At 46.7% G+C, this 22,012-nt stretch overlaps 1 protein-coding gene across 2 annotated transcripts in view; it reads right to left on the bottom strand.

The window, feature by feature from the left end:
• The window catches only part of CLGN (calmegin), a 101,500-nt gene that overhangs the window by 64,637 nt on the left and 14,851 nt on the right, over positions 1–22,012 (bottom strand). Inside the window, exons 2-5 of one of the 2 annotated variants that reach the window (XM_075348420.1) lie at positions 18,376–18,549; positions 5,441–5,514; positions 4,142–4,200; positions 1,010–1,151 (exon numbers count right to left, since the gene is read on the bottom strand). In XM_075348420.1, the coding sequence (XP_075204535.1) occupies positions 1,010–1,151; positions 4,142–4,200; positions 5,441–5,514; positions 18,376–18,540 (440 nt within the window). In that variant the 5' untranslated portion in view covers positions 18,541–18,549. The remainder of the gene's footprint in view (positions 1–1,009; positions 1,152–4,141; positions 4,201–5,440; positions 5,515–18,375; positions 18,550–22,012) is intronic. The other variant, XM_075348429.1, reaches the window with a different exon arrangement.

Genomic DNA, 22,012 nt, shown 5'->3' with positions numbered 1-22,012 from the left:
TCCATTCTTTGTAGGTGGGAAAACTTGCAAAGTTGCAAGGTGCAGTGTATGAAATACTTATTTTCCCCACTGTAGGTGGCCAGGTGTGCTGAATTGTTTGGTTACTCCAAGGGTGCAACGAGTCGACTACGTTCGTGTGTTCACCTGCAGAAAACGTATATGTACGAAAATGGTACAAAGGCTACTTTCACACTGCGTTTTTATTTACGTTCAGTGGTCCTGTTGGGGCATCCGTCCGAACCACCCCTCCCCCACCCCAGAAAATGTGTTTCGGACGCATGCGCCAACAGGGCCATTGACTATAATGGAGACTCCGTTAGCGTGTGCTCTCTCTTGCCCCATTTTTGCACATATATGTTTTCTGCAGGCAGACACCTGAACGTAGTCGACTACATGTGCAAAAATGGTGCAAGACAGAGCACACGCTAACGTAGTGTGCTCCATTACAGTCAATGGCCCTATCAACGCATGCATCCGAAATACGCTTTGCGGGGTGGGGGAGGGGTGGTTCGGACGGATGCCCCGACGGGACCTGTGAACGTAAGGCAAAAAGCAGTTTGAAAGGAGCCTAAAGCCACAGAGGTTCTCTATGAGAAAGATGGAGAACATTTACTGCCCATTTTATCTTTCTCTTAAAAACCTGTGGGTGACTGGCTGCGGAGGACATGCTATTTGATCATCTCTTGAAAAAGCCTGTAATTCTTAATTGACATATTCCTGGTATCAATATATCTGAAATGACAAAACTGGAGTTGCATGGTCCAGACAGCTGACAATGGAGAAAGCAGTTGGGCAGCGGTGTAGCCAAACCGTTCCCACCTCCATCCGTCTTATTAATTGTTGATTGTGACCAACAAAATCATAAACCGCTTTTAAACCATTTAAAAAACAAAGACGAGATCTTCAGAAAGCAATCAGTGAGACATACCTAACACATGGCCAGCGTCATTTGTTATCCTATTAGCCACAGAGCATATTTCTATCTATAGGATGAGAAAATGACACTCACTGTACAATTAGAGGTTTGCTTTCAAACACAAAAGGCTTCTGAAGCTTTGCTGAAATGGCATGGTGCCGTGCTGTGGACTTCAGGACAAGACCCAGGTCTCCAGACAACTTGTTTTCCTTCAGTTCTTCTGTTTTCCATTCACCTTAAACAGGATAGAGGAGATGCAAAGTTAAGGTACCGTCACACTAAGCGACGCTCCTGCGATCCCACCAGCGATCTGACCTGGCAGGGATCGCTGGAGCGTCGCTACATGGTTGCTGGTGAGCTGTTAAACAGGCAGATCTCCACAGCGATCAGATCAGCCACCAGCCACCAGCGACCAGTGTAACGACGCTGTGCTTCGTAACCATGGTACACATCGGGTTACTAAGCAAAGCGCTTTGCTTATAGTTACCCGATGTGTACCTTGGCTACGTGTGCAGGGAGCAGAGAGCTGGCTTCTAGAAGCTCTTTGCTTGGTTACCTGATGTGTACCTTGGTTACCAGTGTCCGCAGAAGCTGGCTCCCTGCACATTCAGTTGTTGCTCTCTCGCTGTCACACACAGCTATGTGTGCTTCACAGCGGGAGAGCAATGACCAAAAAATGGTCCAGGACATTCAGCAACGACCGGCAACCTCACAGCAGGGGCCAGGTCGTTGCTGGATGTCACACAGCGACATCGCTAGCAAGATCGCTGTTGCGTCACAAAAAACGTGACTCAGCAGCGATGTTGCTAGCGATGTCACCTAGTGAGACGTGGCCTTAAGGCTAAGTTCACATGTCCTGTAGTCATCCGTTAAAACGGATCATGCATAGATCCGTTGGGAAGCTGATTTCTGCTGGATCCGTGTTTTCTTTACATGGGAGTCTATGGAAAACGGATCCATTAATGGAATTCTAGTTATCTTCTAGTTGTAATGGATCCTGTAAGAAAACAATGGACCTGTTACAAATGCAAGTACAATGAATGGCTAAATAGCAATCTGTTAACGAATCTGTTGTTCATGGACTCCACATGTTAAAGATGGGTCTGGCCGACATCCGTTATTTAACAACGGACAAAAAAGTTGTGTTTGCAGAACTTATTTGTCACCGGATCTCTGACGGATCAGAGATAACGGATGATTACTGGACATGTGAACCCAGCCTAATGCTATGTTGTGTATTTGACTATGGCATTTATTTTATCACAGTAAAAATACCCATAACAAACCATCCAACAGCTCCAGTTGTGCCTGGGTGACTAGTAAATGTGTCGCCTGCACAGGACATGGCGGTACATTTGATCATATTGGACAGATGAGTGATAATGTGAAGTATGGCCATCCTGACAGTACAAGGAGATATGTCCACTGTACATCGGCAAGGGCCGTAAAGTTTCTAAGGAGTTGTTAAGGACGCAACTGTGTTAGTAATGCACTTTATCTACAGTCCCGCTACTGACCTAGCACAGCATGCACTGACATTATCTTAGTTAAAGCCCATTAGGGTCCCGTTACATGTAGCTACGTTCCAGCGATCCCGACAACAATACGACCTGGTCAGGATCGCTGTTACTTCGCTACATGGTCACTAGTGAGCTGTCAAACAGGCAGATCTAAGTAACGACGCAGCAATGATACGGCAATCCTCGGCGGTCGTTGGGACCCTGTCACACAGCAGCTATTCTGACGGGCGTTGAAAAGACAAAGCAAAAACACATTGATGCATGCTGCCCAGTGGGACACCAACGATCAAAAAATGAACCAGGACGTTCAGGTATGTTCGGCGATATCGCAGCGGAGGGCCAGTCGCTGCTATGTGTCACACGTAGTGAGATCACTGTTGCGTCACAAAACCTGTGACGTTTCAGCGATCTCGCTAACGACATCGCTATGTGTGACGGGGGCTTTAGTCTGGAGCATGATCGCCTGAAATTCTAATAAACCGGACATATCTGGGATAGAGATATTTGTATTTCTGATTATCAGGGATAGAATTAATGCTCCAGCCATGTGTGATGTATACATGGGGCAGTCCTGACAGCACATCTCCCAGGGCTCTAATGCAATCAAACTAACATGTTCACATGTGTTACTACAACCAGTATACTATAACTGCAGAAAAAAAGATATAGGTCCCAATTTATTAAAGTGTTTCTCTCAAAAATCTAGTGTAAAGGCCACTTTACACACAGAGATAAATCTGCGGCAGATCTGTGGTTGCAGTGAAATTGTGGACAATCAGTGTCAGGTTTGTGGCTGTGTACAAATGGAACAATATGTCCATGATTTCACTGCAACCACAGATCTGCCAAAGATTTATATATGTGTGTAAAGTGGCCTTAACACTTTGATAAGTTGCAAAAACTTTGCACAACACAAGATTATGCAAAAATGTAGCAACTTTCGGTTCTTCCACCAGTTTCGTCCAGTATCAACAAAATGAGCAGAGCATGATGAAAGCAAGACACCACAGCTCACCTAATTCATGATGAACAGTGCCGTACCTTACACCAGAAATCTTACTCCAGTCCTTGATTGGAGTAAGTTATGTGGGGAGACTCATGAAGGCATGTTCTACTGTAGTTTTTACATGCGCCAGATTCATTTAGAACTATTTGCCTCTTAATGAGTCAGGAACATTTGACTCCAACATATCTCATCAAGGCTGGTGTAAAAACAGTGTAGGTGTTGATGAATTGGGGCCATTGACTACAAATCCAAATATATATTGATCTACTGTGGTTAAGTGAACTTTTAAAAACTGAACATGAGGTGGGCTGTGTGGCATCTCGGTCACTGTGGGGTGTTGGGTTAGTGTTAGGTATTCATTAAGAAGTTTGCTGTGAAGGGCTGTGGGTTATTAATTTTGATCAACCTCGAGGTCAGTTATGAAATTTTGCTTAGTATATTAATGTATAATAATATATGGCCATGTGCACCAGGTGGTTTTCTACAGTTATGGTATACTGCCATCGCCAATAGCACATACACATACTGCATGATTGATAAGACAAGAGAACCAGATAGTCTGGAGCCTATGAAGCTAAGCAGTGATTGTACCCAGTGCAATGAACACATATGTGAAGCATAAATGTCATATCCCTGCTGCCACACTAAGGTTCACCCCTTACTATATATAAGGGAAAACGCCACCTGAATATTTCTTACCATCATATTTGGCAATGTCCTCATCAGCATCTTCTTTCATGGTTTTGGAGAGGACCCACCTGGATTTAAGGACAGCGTAAATTAACTTTTGTAACGTACCACACTCTTTGCTGTCTACTAAAGGGGACTTGCCACTTTCTATTTTTGCAATTAAGGCACATACTGATATTCAATAAAGTGATGTACAATCTGCTGATCTTGTTGGAAAATATTTTAAAAGAGCCAAAGGCCAATGGACTTGACTACACCAACTAACCACTCCGTTAGCGACTACGTTCGGGTGTCCGCCTGCAGAAAACGTATATGTGCAAAAATGGTGCAAGACAGAGCACACACTAACGGTGTCTGCTCCATTATAGTCAATGGCCCTGTCGGCGCATGCGTCCGAAACACGCTTTGCGGGGTGGGGGAGAGGCGGTTCAGATGGATGCCCCGACAGGACCACTGAACGTAAGTAAAAACGCAGCGTGAAAGGGACCATAGATTAGTGGTGAACTGACCACTGGGACATGATCATTTATCCCCTTTAGAATGTAGCGTCAGTGCGCATGCTCATCCAACACTCCATTCATTCTCTACAGATCCTCCCAGCACTGTGTCTGGCTTTCTCTGGCAACCCCACAGGGAATGAATGGAGCAGTGGGTCATCCAATCTGCTGATTCATTTTTATCTAAGTTATCACCTACCCTACAAAAAGGTCATAACTTATTTTCATTGGACAACCACTTTAACACAGCATGTAATAAAACATGTCATGATTGTTTTTGTATATAAAACCACTATACTGAGATTCTGAAAATCTGTTAAGTGACCAAAAGTTTGAAGAAAAGAAAGATCTAAAGGGAATTTGTCATCAGGTTTAACACCTCATCTGAGCGAAGCATAATGGAGGGGCAGAGATCCTGATTTCAGCGATATGTCACTTACTGGACTGCTTTGTGTAGTTTTGGTAACATCACTGTTTAATCAGTAGTAGATCATTAGAAGACTACTTGGCCTGATGCCAGGTAGTCCAGTATATTCATGAGCTCTGTATAACAGCTAGATCTGCATCAGAGAAAACATTGATTTTATCAAAATGACAGCAAACAGCTCAGTAAGTGACACATCACTAGAATCAGGGTCTTTGTTTCTACATTTTGCTGCTCTCAGATGGGGGAGCAAAAACCTGGTGACAGATTCCCTTTAAGACATTACTAAAGTACTGTAGGGCATCAGTACTATCTTCTGAACCATTTCAATGACCCAATATAATGTGATACATACAGAGTTAATCATATGCATAGTAAGTGACATACCGATCCAAAAATCCATCATCAAATGTCTCGGAGAAGAACACATCACCAGTAGGGACAGGCGTCTGGTACATAACCTAGAATTAATATGCTATATATTTAGTACATATTAATGCAATGTCAGAGTAGCTAATGTTCTATAGTGATTCACAGTGAAAATGTTCTAATATGTTACTCTTCATCCAGGTACGCAGGAGGGAAGAATGGTCAGATCCAGCAGAAGAGCAGTGTACTATATGGATGGCTAGTGGTCAGATGAAGGGAGATTTTTGTTTTCAGATATAAATACATGCACAGTGGGTGAAATAAGTATTGCACACATCACCAATTTTGCAAGTAAATACATTTCTAAAGATATTGACCAGTTATTGGTAACAACCCATCCAATCCATCCAATCCACAGAGGCAAAGAAATCAAACCGTAGATGTCCATAAATTCAGTAGTGTGTAATAATGAGAAATTAGACAGAAAAAAAGTATTGAAAAAGAAACATGAAAAAGAAAAGTGAAAAAAGTCATGATACCAGTATGAATGTATCAGTAATTAGGAAGCAATCCTGCCACTGAGTGAAAACTAATATCATCTGGTTCAAGTGATGGCCTATAAAAAGGTGTCTCTGTCGCGGGCGGAGGAGGGGACGCTGCGCTCTCCCACTGCTCGGGTCCGGCCCCCGCTGCTGCTGCGGCCTGCTGCTGCTCGGTGGCTCGAGCGATGGGCCGGATCCCGGGGACTCGAGCGGCGCTCCTCGCCTGTGAGTGAAAGGGGTTTGGGTTTTTTTTGGGTTGTGGTGATGGTATAGACACCACCGCTGCTCTGTATGGGGATCCCGGGAGCGATGACAGGGAGCAGCAAAGTTGTTGGTTCTCCCCTCCGTGGGTAGGGGGTGGTCGTCCTGGGGCCCAGTGATGAGTTGGGGGATGAGGGATGGCGGGACCGGTGCAGGGCTTGGTGGGGTGCAGGGACGCGGGGGCAGCGCTGTGCCTCACGGCACTGTGGTACTCACTCAGCCTGAGACGGGGACACAGTTCTCGGTAAAACACACGGCTGGAAAGACGGTTCCCACGGACGGCTGCTGTTGCTTTTCCCCAGTAGTTGATGGTGACGGTCCCTTTTCCTGCACCTAAGTCTATGTTGGTAGCGATGGGTTCCCACCGGTAACCCGCTCCCCGGCTTGGATATGGGCCGAAGGAGCCCCTCTTTGCCCGCAGGCGCTGGCCCTGAGAAACTGGTGCCTTGGCGGTGGCGGTGTCTCTCTCTAACGGTTGGACTGTTGCCTTCAATCGGGACTTGGTTGTTGGGAGACCCAGAGGTCCCCTTCACTGACGGATTTGGCAAATTCACGGCGACTCCTAGCCTTGCCGGGATCCGAAAGGCCCCTGCCAATGGTGCTGGCTCCTCTTCGTATACCGATCCGGTACCGCCGGGCCACCACCCGTCCACGGTCCTTTCGGCAACCTCCAAGCAGCCTCTCCTGCAGACAGTCACCGCCGTCTGCTAACCTTGCTGTTCTCAGTCCGGGGCACACACCCGGACCAGCTTCAGGCTTTCTCAACTGTCACTTTCTCTGTCACTACTCTCACTGTCCCCCTTCTCCTTCCTCTCTTGCTCCTCTACCACTTCACTCTTAACTCGAACTCTCCCTAAACTCTTCTGTCTGTTTTTTCCCGCCTCCAGGCCTGTGAACTCCTCGGTGGGCGGAGCCAACCGCCTGGCCCACCCCCTGGTGTGGACATCAGCCCCCGGAGGAAGGCAACAAGGATTTTTATGTAGCTTTGGTGTACCTATCCGGGGTATAGGGTGTGGTGGTGTCGTGACCTGTGACCCCTGGCTTGCCCAGGGCGTCACATTCCCCCTTAGCAAAATGCAGACCGTCCGCGGGCTGCCCGTCCAACACCGGTTTTATTTTTCTGAAAAAGATAAAAACATAACAAGCATAATAACTTCATCCCACAGCGGGAGGCACTTTTCTTAAACGTTACGGTAACATTTTAAACGGTTGCTGCTGCCGCTCTCTCCCACCCAAGTAACCTGGCCCTGATGTTGCCCCTAAGAAACAGGCAGCACCCCTTGACCCCAGTCCTGAACCAAATTACCCGAGCGGGATCTGTCCTTCCCCTCCAGAGGGTAGCCACCGGTTCCGGTGGTGGCTGGGCCCCAGCCTGCTCTACTGCGGGCCCTCCCTCCAATCTGCCTCCCCGGAGGCGGTACGGCGGCAGCTGCAACAGAAACATATCCACAAGCCACCAACGTCTGTGGTTGCCCTGCAAGTTTACGGGCCTGTCCATAGAGAGTTCCCTATGCAACTTTTTAAAGGGTCCCCACGGGGACAACAATGCCGGCAATGGCCGGTTCAATCACGGTGCTGACAATCAGGTTACTCCATCAGTTGATCACTTTCATTTTTCTCTTTCAAAACTTTCAAACTTTTAAACACACACACTGGTGATCCCAACGGGGACTGGACAATGGTGCTCCGCTGCCACCACTCATAGTCCTCAGCTAAGGCGGATCCATCCCCCTCCACCAGCATATCAAACATGCACTGACATGCCTGCTGTGACAGGGGTACCCGGTACCCATTTCCACCGGTACGCGGGGTATGAAAAACCACTGGGTCTCCTTCATAGCGGGAACGCTCACTTGCCTCCTCAAACTCAGCAGTGGATCCGGGGCTGGGGCCGGAGTCATCATCTCTTGTTCCTGCGTCAGACGGATTACCGCCAGCTACCGCAGCCTCCTGGCCTCCAGCATCCAGCACTTCAGACCCTTCTGCGGTAGCACGGAGCAGCAGATCAGGCGAGTTTACACACTGAGGCGCCCCATAAGTAACGGCAAGGGTGATGCATAGGCCGAGTCTAGGCCGGGCCCCTCAGCCGCAGCGGCCGATCCTGGTAGGACATAGGGACGTGAGTCACCAGTCGACTCTGTTACATCTATTCCCCCTCCGTACATCGGGGCAGTTGTAATCAGCATCTCCACCTCGTTAGGCCACTGCTCCATCATCCGGAAGATCTGATCCTGCTGACGCTGGTGGAATTGAATCACCCGGGCCTTCATCCAGGCCACGGTCCCGGGCTCGGGGTCCGGCACAGTCACTACCGGGACTTCTGGCACCATTCTGTTAAGGGGCCGCGGTTCTAGCGGTTCCCCCTGGTGTACTTCAGGGACGTCCTGGACGTCTGCAGCCGGCTGGTCCGCCGGGACGGCTTGGCAGGGTATCGCTACCGGTTGGGCAGGTAGCGGGCCTAATGGCGGAGCGGCAGCAGCTAGCACGGGTAGCGGGGAGAGAGGCAGGGTGAGCGGAAGCCGGCCGGGCTCCTCAGCTCCAATGGCCGATCCCTCAGGAATACAGGGGCGTGGGTCTCTTACCCGCTCCTCCAAATCCTCTTCTACCTCGCGTCTCCGCATAGCAGCCACCACGTCCGCCATGTCGGTCTCCCACTCCTCCAGGAGGAGTTGCATGTGGGCCTGCAGACGATTACTCAGCGGGACGGTCCGGTCCCTCAACCACGTCGCCGTGCCGGGGGCGGGGGTCTTGCTGTTATTAGCTGGAGCGGACATCTCGGCAGTCGTGCTTTCCAGGAACTAGCAACAAGATGGCCACAGGGTCCTGGCGTCCCTGCTTTTGTAGCCACCTCACATGTGACCAGTCGCCATTTCGTCTCCCTTAGCCTCTTTCCGGCCCCTCCTCTATCGGGGCGGGTTTTTGGCCTTCGCGTCTCCGCTACTCGAGAAGACGCTCGAGCGGGAACTCTTCGCGCCAAAGATGGCGACTTCTGAAATTTTCCGGCCGGACACCTCCGGCGGTCACAAGGCGCACCTCTACCCAACGGCAGAGCGGTAAGATCCTGTTCGTGATGCCAAGTTGTCGCGGGCGGAGGAGGGGACGCTGCGCTCTCCCACTGCTCGGGTCCGGCCCCCGCTGCTGCTGCGGCCTGCTGCTGCTCGGTGGCTCGAGCGATGGGCCGGATCCCGGGGACACGAGCGGCGCTCCTCGCCCGTGAGTGAAAGGGGTTTGGGTTTTTTTTGGGATAGTTTATTGTCCGTGACGCCACCCACGGTTGTGGTGATGGTATAGACACCACCGCTGCTCTGTATGGGGATCCCGGGAGCGATGACAGGGAGCAGCAAAGTTGTTGGTTCTCCCCTCCGTGGGTAGGGGGTGGTCGTCCCGGGGCCCAGTGATGAGTTGGGGGATGAGGGATGGCGGGACCGGTGCAGGGGCAGCGCTGTGCCTCACGGCTCTGTGGTACTCACTCAGCCTGAGACGGGGACACAGTTCTCAGTAAAACACACGGCTGGAAAGACGGTTCCCACAGACGGCTGCTGTTGCTTTTCCCCAGTAGTTGACGGTGACGGTCCCTTTTCCTGCACCTAAGTCTATGTTGGTAGCGATGGGTTCCCACCGGTAACCCGCTCCCCGGCTTGGATATGGGCCGGAGGAGCCCCTCTTTGCCCGCAGGCGCTGGCCCTGAGAAACTGGTGCCTTGGCGGTGGCGGTGTCTCTCTCTAACGGTTGGACTGTTGCCTTCAATCGGGACTTGGTTGTTGGGAGACCCAGAGGTCCCCTTCACTGACGGATTTGGCAAATTCACTGCGACTCCTAGCCTTGCCGGGATCCGAAAGGCCCCTGCTAATGGTGCTGGCTCCTCTTCGTATACCGCTCCGGTACCGCCGGGCCACCACCCGTCCACGGTCCTTTCAGCAACCTCCAAGCAGCCTCTCCTGCAGACAGTCACCGCCGTCTCCTAACCGTGCTGTTCTCAGTCCGGGGCACACACCCGGACCAACTTCAGGCTTTCTCAACTGTCACTTTCTCTGTCACTACTCTCACTGTCCTCCTTCTCCTTCCTCTCTTGCTCCTCTACCACTTCACTCTTAACTCGAACTCTCCCTAAACTCTTCTGTCTGTTTTTTTCCGCCTCCAGGGCTGTGAACTCCTCGGTGGGCTGAGCCAACCGCCTGGCCCACCCCCTGGTGTGGACATCAGCCCCCGGAGGAAGGCAACAAGGATTTTTATGTAGCTTTGGTGTACCTATCCGGGGTGTAGGGTGTGGTGGTGTCGTGACCTGTGACCCCTGGCTTGCCCAGGGCGTCACATCTCCTTACCAAGGTGCCACACAAGAAACATCTCATGATGGGAAAAAGTGAGCACGGTTGGGGCCATAAGCCAGAAGTGGAAAGCATATCATTTCACTATAAACTGGCCACAACCAAGTGCTCTCCACAAGATTTCAGACAGAGGAGAGAAAATAATTATCAGAACAGTTGTCAAAGAGCCAAGGACCATCTGTGGAGATCTACACAAAGATATGGAATTAGAAGATACAATTGTTTCAAAGAAAATAATAAGAAATGCACTCAACCTCCATGGCCAGTGTGAAAGCTTCAGCAGAGTTGCCCCTACACTGCCCCACTTTCTCCTCCCGGCAGGGCCCCCACCGCTCTCACTTTCCCAGCCGTTCTGTCTCCACCGCAGCTACTCCCCATGTCCCTGAGAGCACGCTTAGGGCACGCGCATGTACCGTGTCTCATTAAGGGGCAGCGTGCTCAATTAGGTCACGCCACCAGCCTATCACTGGGAGGCATTAGGTATTTAGGGCACCCTCCCCATTAGGGAGGAGCATTTGCAACAAGATTCCAGTCACTGTATTAATGTGCGTTACCTGACCTCGTATCCTGTACCTGTGTCCTGTATCCTGCATTAGTGTCCATATCATGTGCTACTGTGATAGATCCTATCACAGTAGTCAAAATGCCAATATTTGATAAATATGGCAGCATTTAGGTCTGCTTTTCTCCTCTCTCCCTTGTAGTTGATCTGGGAGAGAAGATAGAGAGACTACGTGCTGCCATATAGAGAGAAAAAGTTATAAATTCACAAAGATCATCATAATCAATTTCCAATTTTTCTGATCACCCCCCTGTGATCATCCCCCCCTCCATCATTCCGTCATCCCTCGCTGCGTCATTCCGCTAAATATTTTTTTTTATAATCTTTATAAAAAAATGTAGGGTTTATATAAAAAAAAAAAAAAATACTAGTGTTAGGTTTTTTTTATTTTTTGTTAGCCAGGGATAAAAACAAAAACCATGGCCCGCAGAATGTTTACGGCAGAGCAAGCGTACTCGCTGCTTGCCTCCGGCAGTTCTGGGTCAGAGACCGAATCGGCCCCAGAAAGAGATTTTTCGGATAGCGGTGACGATTCGGCTTCCTCCACGGGGTCCCACACCCCGCCAGTCGCCACTGCTGAAGCGTCAGGGGCAGGACCTAGTTCTGCAGTCCCCCATGCTCTCTGGTACCCCGACCCGTCCTTTACCCCACAAATTCCCCCTTTCATTGGAGACCATGGCATAAAAATAAATGTCACCAATTTTGCCCCACTGGATTTTTTCCAAATTTTTGTTAACCAACAGGTACTTGAGCTTATCACCCACCACACCAACTTGTACGCCCGCCAATATATTGCCCAAAAGCCAACATCTGTCCATTCCCGGTCCTGGATCCCCACAAGTGTCCCGGAAATCAAAACATTTTTAGGCATTACCCTCAACATGGGAATAGTGAAAAAACCCAGTATCCGCTCCTACTGGGCAACCAAATCTGTCCACGCCACCCCTGTATTTGCAGCCATAATGCCCAGAACCCGATATGAGACCCTATTGAGATTCCTCCATTTTAGTGATAATTCCCAAGTCCCCCCAAGAACTGACCCCAATTATGACCGCCTTAATAAATTGAAACCCCTAATATCCCTCCTGAAAGAGTCCTTCCTAACTTCCTACAGCCCAGAGGAGAACGTTTCGGTTGACGAGTCCCTAATGAGTTACAAGGGCCGTCTCTCATTCCGTCAGTTTATCCCCTCCAAAAGAGCCAAGTATGGCATAAAATTATATAAAGTGTGCGAAAGCACCAGCGGGTACACATGTAACTTTATCATTTATGAGGGTAGGGACCGCCAAATAAGCCCACCCAACTGTCCCCAGACAATTGGCGTCCCAGGAAAAATTGTCTGGGAACTAATGTCCCCATTTCTTGGTAAAGGTTACCATGTGTACACCGACAACTACTACACTAGTATCGCCCTATACCAATCCCTCCATGCTGCAAATACAGGGGCCTGTGGGACAATAAGGAAAAACCGTGTTGGTTTGCCGGCACAGTTAGTGTCCAGACGTCTAGAGAGGGGGGCGTCATTCGCACTGGCAAGTGACAAACTGCTTGCCGTAAAGTGGAATGACCGCAAGGACGTCTACATGCTCACCACCCTGCATGAGGACGCCACTGTGTCGGTCAGAGAGAGGGGAGCCACCAGGGACAAACAGAAACCCTTCTGTGTGACCCAATACAACAGGTTTATGGGTGGCGTGGACCTGTCTGACCAGGTGCTCCAACCATACCTGGTAAAGCGGAAAACGAGGGCCTGGTACAAAAAGGTAGCAATCTACCTGATACAGATTGCTACCTACAACAGTTTTGTACTGTTTAAAAAATCACAAGGGGCCCTCACATTTCTGCAATACCAGGAAAAAATTATTGAGTCCCTCATGTTTGACTCAGCGGCACCAGAGGCAGCCTTCGAGTCAGAGAATGCCCGGAGACTAACGGAACGGCATTTTATGCATCTCGTGCCTCCTACTCCCACCCAAAACCGTCCTAAAAAAAGGTGCCGGGTATGTCGCAAGCAGGGTAGGAGAAGCGACTCAAGATATTACTGTCCCATGTGCCCTTCCCAGCCAGGACTTTGTGTTACCCCCTGCTTCGAGATCTACCACACATCCCACAATTATTAGACATCATACACTATTCCCAAATTGTGTGGTAGGGTTTTTCTTTCACGTTTATATTTTCTGTGTAGTGAGCCCCTGTGTTACTTGTCAAATAAAATTTACTATTTTCATCAGTAAAACACATTTTACCCCATTTCACAAATAATTCCAGGACTTGATCACTCACATACCGAAGTGTTATGCAGACAAATTCTCGTCATATGCCCACGTCTGCGTACTCCAGAATGTGGACCCCGCAAATGTTCTTGAAACATCTGATCATCTGACAAATAATTCCAAGATTTGATCACTCAAAGTTTTAGCACCAGTCATCTTAGTCTGACTGCTATTACAACTACGTCTTGGTGATACGGGCATGATCACTTTATTGGAGGATCTGAAGCTGTTCTGTAATTTTACACCTTGGGCTTTACTGCATGGTTCTTGCCGAACCTCCTGCACTGGACAATACTTTTATAACCCTGTAGGGGACTGGTTGTTTTGTGCATATAGCGGTTCCGACCTTGGCAGGTAGGAGCCTGTTATGGTGTACCACGTCGGCTGGCACAATTGTCCCTCATATAGGGATTGATGGTGCTAAACAGACGTTGTACGACCAGTCTCTGAAAAATTAACGTGTCCTTCTAGCCCTCCTGGTGTTCCTTCATCTCTGGAACAAGCACAAGTCTGCCATATAGTTGGTGGTATTTTCCTCCACATTTTGCCCTTCACTCCAAGATAAAATGTACAAAAAAATCCATTTATGTGGGTTTTCAGTTGTTCTAAAAACACATAGGCTCTGCAAATCTAATAATCCAAAATTTGAAAAGTGCACCTTCCCTTCCAAGTCCTGCAGTTTGGCCAAACAGAAGTTTTTGACTACATGTTGGGTATCGCTGCACTCATAAGAAAGTGGGTAACAAACTGAGGGGTCCACTTTTTGATGTTACCTCTTGTAAAAGTGGAAAATCTGGTGCTAAAGCATCACTTTTGTGAAAAAGAAGAACATTTTCAATAGGACAACCTATTGTTATAAAATTCTGTGAAGTACTTGTGGGTTCAAAATGCACACTATACCCCTAGATAAAATCCTTGAGGGGTATAGATTCCAGAATGGGGTCAGTTGTGGGGGGCTCCACTGTTAAGCCACCTCAGGGGGTCTCCAAACGCAACATGGCGTTCGCTAAGGATTCCTGCCAATTTTGCAGTCAAATGGCGCTAGTTTCATTCTGAGCCCTGCTGTGCACCCAGACAGTTGATTTCCACCACATATGATGTATCAGCATACTCAGGAGAAATTGCACAATACATTTTATGCTGATTTTTTTCCTGTTACCCTTGTAAAAAAAAAAGCTACCTGGTTGAAATAACAATTTTGTGGTAAAAATGTATTTTTTTATTTTCACAGCTCAACATTATAACTTTCTGTGAAGCACCTGGGGGTTCAGGGTACTCACCAAACATCTAAATAAATTCCTTGAGGGGTCTAGTTTCCAAAATGGGGTCAGTTGTGAGGGGTTTCTGCTGTTTAGGTACCTTAGGGACCCTACAAATGCAACATGGTGCCCGCAATCTTTTTCAGCCAAATTTGCTTTCCAAAATTCAAATATTGCTCCTTCTGTTCCAAGCCCTCCCATTTGTCCAAACAGAGGTTTCTTACCACATGTGGGGTACCACCGCGCTCATAAGGAGTTAGGTAACAAACGTTGGGGTACAATTTTTGGAATTAAATCTTGAAAAAGTGAGAAAATTAATGCTAAAGCAACATTTTTTAGAAAAAAATGAAAATTTTCAATATGACAACGTAACGTTATCAAAATCTGTGAAGTACCTGTGGGTCCAAAATGCTCACTATACCCCTAGATAGAAGCCTTGAGGGGTCTAGTTTCCAGAATGGCATCACTTGTGAGGGGTTTCTGCTGTTTAGGTACCTTATTGGACCTGTAAATGCAACATGGTGCCCGCAATCTATTTCAGCCAAATTTGCTTTCCAAAATTCAAATATTGCTCCTTCTGTTCCAAGCCCTCCCATTTGTCCAAACAGAGGTTTCTTACCACATGTGGGGTACCACCGCGCTCATAAGGAGTTAGGTAACAAACGTTGGGGTACAATTTTTGGAATTACCTCTTGAAAAAGTGAGAAAATTAATGCTAAAGCAACATTTTTGAGAAAAAAATGAAAATTTTATATATGACAACGTAACGTTATCAAAATCTGTGAAGTACCTGTGGGTCCAAAATGCTCACTATACCCCTAGATAGAAGCCTTGAGGGGTCTAGTTTCCAGAATGGCATCACTTGTGAGCGGTTTCTGCTGTTTAGCTACCTTATCGGACCTGTAAATGCAACATGGTGCCCGCAATCTATTTCAGCCAAATTTGCTTTCCAAAATTCAAATATTGCTCCTTCTGTTCCAAGCCCTCCCATTTATCCAAACAGAGGTTTCTTACCACATGTGGGGTATCACCGCGCTCATAAGAAAGTGGGTAACAAGTTTTGGGGTCCATCTTGTTGTGTTATTTCTTATAAAAGTGATTACATTTGGGGTAGAGCAACATTTTTAGGTAAAATTTTATTTTTTGCTTTTTTAATTCCATATTGCTTTAGTTCCTGTGAAGCACCTAAAGGGTTAATAAACTTCTTCAATGTGGTTTTGAGTACCTTGAGGGGTGCAGTTTTTAGAATGGGGTCACTTTTGGGTATTTTCGGTCACCTAGGCCTCTCAAAATCACTTCAAATGTGATGTGGTCCCTAAAAAAAAGGTTTTGAAAATTTTGATGTAAAAATGAGAAATTGCTGATGAACTTTGAACCCTTCTAACTTCCTAACAAAAATTTTGTTTTCAAAAATTGTGCTGATGTAAACTAGACATGTGAGAAATGTTATTTATTAAGTATTTTGTGTCACAGAACTCTCTGGCTTAACGGTAAAAAAATTCAAAAGTTGAAAATTTCAAATTTTTCAAAAATTTGGCCAAAATTCATTTTTTTTCACAAATAAACGCAAAAAATATTGTCCTAAATTTGGTACTAACATGAAGCCCAATATGTGACGAAAAAACAATCTCAGAATCACTGGGATCCGTTGAAGCGTTCCAGAGTTATAACCTCATGAAGGGACACTGGTCAAAATTGCAAAATTTGGTCTGGTCATTAAGGTGAAAATTAGCTCCGTCACTAAAGGGTTAAGGGAACTAAAATTTCTCGAAAAATGGAAGTAGTGATTCTGTACTGTAAGTGAAATTGGAAGTCAGATACTGAGCCTAAGGCATGAAACAATGTCTATACTAATCATCAGAAGGTGTCTGTACAGCATTGGACTACAAACCAGACCTCCAACTAAAGCTGGCCCATTGATCTTATGCTTGCACTCTCAAAGGCTACCATGGTGCAGAGCAAGATGGCAATGAGGCTGAAAGGATAGCCAGAGATTGGTCTGGAGACCATGTAGGCACTACCATGAAGAAGCTTTCCCAAGGGAATGTCACACCAGTCCTACTCTTAGGATAATGGTGTGGGGTGGAATAATGTAAGGTAGTCGGGCCTCTCTAGTCATAATTCCAGGTACACTAACAGCCCAGTAATGCATTGATTTTGATGTGGAAACAGTGGTGCAGCCATTTCACCAAAGTGTCCCATGAGCCATTTTTCAACAAAAATATGAGCAGCCTGCATGGCCTAAATATGCTATCATTGCCTCAGTGTCTCCGGACCTGTCTCCCATCGAGCACATCTGGAACATTATTTGTCAACAATTTCAAAGGAATCTGCCATAAGTGGATCTTAATGATTTGCCTGTCTAAGTGAATTCAGAATGGCAGACAACCATCAATAACCTAACTGACAGCAGCAAAGGCATGTGAGTATTTCTGTGCATGATGTGCAAACTGAATATTGTTTAAATCGAGACGTTGTGAAAATTTTGTTTCCATTTTTTCATCATTCCATATCATTAACATGTCTACCGACCCTGTAATTTACATAATATCCCAATTTTTCTTCTGTCTTTCTATATAATATATACATATAATTTTTTTTCTAGCTTTCTAATCATAAAAGGGAATCTGTCAGCAGGTTTTTGCTATGTAATCTAAGGATAGTGTGAGTTATCACTGCTCAGACTACAAGGCATGGGAGCCCTGGTCCCAGCACTGATTAGCAGCTATCAATATACAATGTACACAGAAAGCTTTGGTGTGGGCAGGGTTAGTTGTCTGAGCTGTGCTACATCAAAGAAATTTGTTTGTGTCAAAACTGCTGCACCAAGTAAACTAAGTGATACATCATTGGATTCAAGGTCTTTTTCCCGACATTATGCTACTCTCAGATACGGTAGAAAAAACCTATTGACAAATTCCCTTTAATACTTTTTAAGGGGGAAATGTATTATTACATGGATGAAGTCCATTCTATTAAATAGGACAACATCCACTAATGTAGCAGCCTCCTTGCTGGTAGTTCTTTTCTCTGTCTAAAATAAAAGGGTTCAAGCTCGTTGTCTGTTATAGTCAAATGTCCTAATAGATGGTAGCATGCAATTTTTAGGAACATTCATTTTCCAATAATCTTTCAGTGTACAGTAAACAGACTGCCAGTCACCCGACGAACAAGCAATACATTCGTCAGGGGAAATGGATTTTAAGCTGCTGAACGATCTGTTAACAATTGTACTGTGCACATCGGAGGCAAGGTCGGCATGTCTAAAATGGCTATTAAACAAATTTAATACATCTTTGCCAATCGGCCGCCTTTTCATACTATTTACTCAGGCTGACCATCCATCACATGCGCACACAACAATCATTAATAATCTGGAATTGTACATGCACTGTCATTCATACAACACTTACTAAGAAAGATGCTAAAGGCTGGTGTCACGTGTTTGGCATTCAGTTGCAGAATATTTTTCTTCTATGCTTTAGCCTGAAAACTATACTCAAGATATTGCCAAAATGGCCAATCTTTTGTTACACATTTGTCCTTGAGTCACATGATTAATTTGTCAGTGAATCTATCAATCAAACTCCATAGTAAGAATGAGAGAGTAAGAAAAGAAAACAAAATTCCTGGCAACAAAGATCAGCAGTTAGTGGCTATATTGAGCATGTGGTCCTTAGCGGAAACTAAACACATGCTCATTGGTATAAAACAGTATAGAAAAAACATACCAGGCCTACCTCTAAGTAACTCCTTTGCTCTTCATTGTTGGTGTCTGTCATGTCTATACCATCATCCTCATCATCCTCTTCTTTGTCATTGATTTCAGCTGTTGCCAAGCCAAGGAGCAATATGGTCAAAAATATCCATCTCCGCCACCTCCAATGTGGCTGCATGGTAAGGCTCTGGAAGGAGCAAACATCATTACCACTATGAGATGTCTGTCAGTCATGTGAATGGATAAGACAGCAGGCAACGCCATACATATATGTGAGCACTGGTGACATAAAGAGGCCAATGCCAGAGTACAGAGAGCTGTGCTACATATACAAGTGTAATATACAGAACTGATGTACTGATCACTTGAAAAGGTGAACACTACCACGAGTCCTGCTTCAGGCCAACAGTAAAGCATCCCGAGACCATTCATGTGTGGGGTTGCTTTTCATACAAGGCAGTGGGCTCAGTTACAATTTTGTCATAAATAAAGATTGGCATCTAAACACATTGGCCAAGATCAACTTCTCCCAGTGATCCAGGAGCAGTTTGGTGATGAACAATGCTTTTTCCAGGATAATGGAGATCATATCACAAGGCAAAAGTGATAACTAAGTGGCTTCACGAAGAGAACAATGACATTTTGATTCCATGAGCAGATCTCACTCCCTTTGATCTTCAAAAAGTGGGTTGACAACCCAAAACACAGAAATTGTGATAAACTTCAAGAAATTAATAGACAAGAATGGGTTGTCATTGGTCAGGATTTTGCTCAGAAGCTGATCTCTAGCAACCAGGGCGAAGAGCAGAAGTCTTTACAACATGAAGGGTCAACACTGTAAATATTTAGTCTTTGCATTAACTTGATGTATCTGTTAATAAAAGTTTATAAACCTCTGAAATGCTGACTGTATTAGAATTGTCCTTCAGTAACCATAGAAGCAGTTGACTAAGGCCCGTTTTACACGTCAGTGAAAAACACAGACGTTCTTCACTAACGTGTAAAACACGCCTATGTCCCGCCGTGTTCCGTGATGCACGGCACACGTGGGTTGTCCATGTGCAATCCGTGATCCGTGATTGCATATGGACTCACCTGCCTTCACTGCTGCTGTCCATGGTGATGATCTCCTCGGGTCTCCAGCGTCCGCCCACCGCTCTCTGCAGCTACTTCCTGGTCGGGTTTTGCTGCTCTCATGAATATTCATGAGCCAGGCAAAAACTGCCGAGAACAGAGGCTGCACAGCAAATCGCAGGCAAGGTAAGTTGAAAATATTTAATATTTAATATGTCCGTGATTTTCTGGTACGTGTTTCACTGATCACACACGGATCATACCATAGTGTGGTCCATGGGTCATCAGTGATGCCAGAAAAAAACTGACTTGTCTCCGTGCAGAATCACGGCCACGGGTGTACGCTGCACAGAGACACGTTCAGTGAAAAATCACTGATGTGTGAGCAGACCCATTGATTATAATGGGTCTGCGTATGTCAGTGATTCTGGTACGTTTTAAAAAAAGCACAAACGTACCAGAATCACTGATGACGTGTGAAAGGGGCCTAAGGCGGGCTTTGCACGTTGCGACATCGCAAGCCGATGCTGCGATGTCGCACGCGATAGTCCCCGCCCCCATCGCAAGTACGATATCGTGTGATAGCTGGCGTAGCGAAAATTATCGCTACGCCAGCTTCACACGCACTCACCTGCCCTGCGACCGTCGCTCTGGCCGGCGACCCGCCTCCTTCCTAAGGGGGCGGGTCGTGCGGAGTCATAGCGACGTCACACGGCAGGCGGCCAATAGCGGCGGAGGGGCGGAGATGAGCAGGATGTAAACATCCCGCCCACCTCCTTCCTTCCGCATATCCTACGGAAGCCGCGGTGACGCCGGTAGGAGATGTTCCTCGCTCCTGCGACTTCACACACAGCGATGTGTGCTGCCGCAGGAGCGAGGAACAACATCGGACCGTCGCGTCAGCGTAATTATGGATTACGCCGACGCTGCACTGATGATACGATTACGACGATTCTGCGCTCGTTAATCGTATCATCTAGGCTTTACACACTACGATGTCGCATGTGATGCCGGATGTGCGTCACTTTCAATTTGACCCCACCGACATCGCACCTGCGATGTCGTAGTGTGCAAAGCCGCCCTAAAAGAACTAAAAACACAAAAGCAGCAAACATGGTGAAAACCAAAATCTGTGCCAGTTTCCAAACTTGTGCCACGAATGTACTGTGCACAGATATTATATACAGGGTGATATGTGGCTGCTATAATATCTGATGTTTGTAGTTATAGCGTAATATCAGCCATCACATATTATCTTGTATATAACATCTGCTATCAAAGTGTATCAGATTCCAGTCATATATGACACTATATGTGTACACTATGCGCTCAGACATCAGATGTTATGTACATTGATATGCGATAATATATCTCATAAACTACGACCTGTTCTCTCTTCCTATCTGGATGACTCTACAGCTTGCAGCGAAGGTGCAGTGTACAGAAAAATAGAAAGCCAGGGTGCTCTACATCTCTACACATGAGCTGGCTGCCACCAAAGCCGCCTTGTGAAGCCCTTCCTTTAAGGTTTTTTGTTACTAAATCTGTGTATGTAGTGTAGTTTGTGTGTATTGATATACTCACCTACCGCCTTCTCCAGTATTCAGAGCCGTTCTGCTCCTCTTCTCAGTGACATCACCGGTCTTCAGACTCTCTGGGTCATTCTATGTGGGAGCTGGAAGTCTCCTTTACATTGTAAGTCTATGGAGCCTCCTTCTGACATTCTATAGGCACTTCCATTGGATGACGTTTCAAGGTGCAGATGGACAATGATGCAAAACATACTGCGAAGGCAGCCCAGGAGTTTTTAAAGGTAAAGAAGTGGAATATTGTGCAATGTCCAAGTCCATCACCATATCTCAACCTCATCGAGCATGCATTTCACATGCTTAAGACAAAACCTAAGACAGAAAGACCCACACACAAGCAACAACTGAAGTCAGCTGCAGTAAAGGCCTGGCAAAGCATCACAACTGAGGAAACCCAGTGTTTGGTTTTGTACATGGCTTCCAGACTTCAGGCCGACATTGCCTGTAAAGGATTCTCCACAAAGTATTAAAAAGAAATACCGTATTTTTCGTCTTATAAGACACACCGGATTATAAGTCGCACACCAAATTTAGAGATTAAAAAAAGGTAAACAAAAAAATATGGGGTCCGTTTTATAATCCGGTGGTGTCTTACTGGGGAGGTGGAATGGCAGCGGGGGTCACAGGAACAGCGTCAGTATAAGAGTATGGCGGCAATGCTATCGGCGGTGCAAAGGGGGGCCCAGTACTAACTGCGGGCTGTAGCGCTGCACGATGCTGGTGCTCGCTGCGAGCGGTGAGGCACTACCATTCTGAAGATGTTGGCAGTGAGAGCTTCAAAAAAATGGTGGCCGCAGTCGGCGGGTGCAAAGAAGAGAGCTTGAGCCATCTGCGCATGCGCCTACTCTGGGCGCCATTATTTGAAAGACCTTACCGCCAAAGTCTTCAGAATGACCCAGAGCCTCACAGAGCAGGGCTGCCTGCCGCCACCGCACAGAGCCTCGCAAAGAAGACCACACGGAGCCTTGCAGTGCAGGGCTGCCCGCC

This window comes from Anomaloglossus baeobatrachus, chromosome 1, assembly GCF_048569485.1.
Source record: "Anomaloglossus baeobatrachus isolate aAnoBae1 chromosome 1, aAnoBae1.hap1, whole genome shotgun sequence".
NCBI lineage: Eukaryota > Metazoa > Chordata > Amphibia > Anura > Aromobatidae > Anomaloglossus > Anomaloglossus baeobatrachus.
Note: the sequence above shows the minus strand (reverse complement) of the source record. Positions and strands in the feature narration are given on the sequence as shown.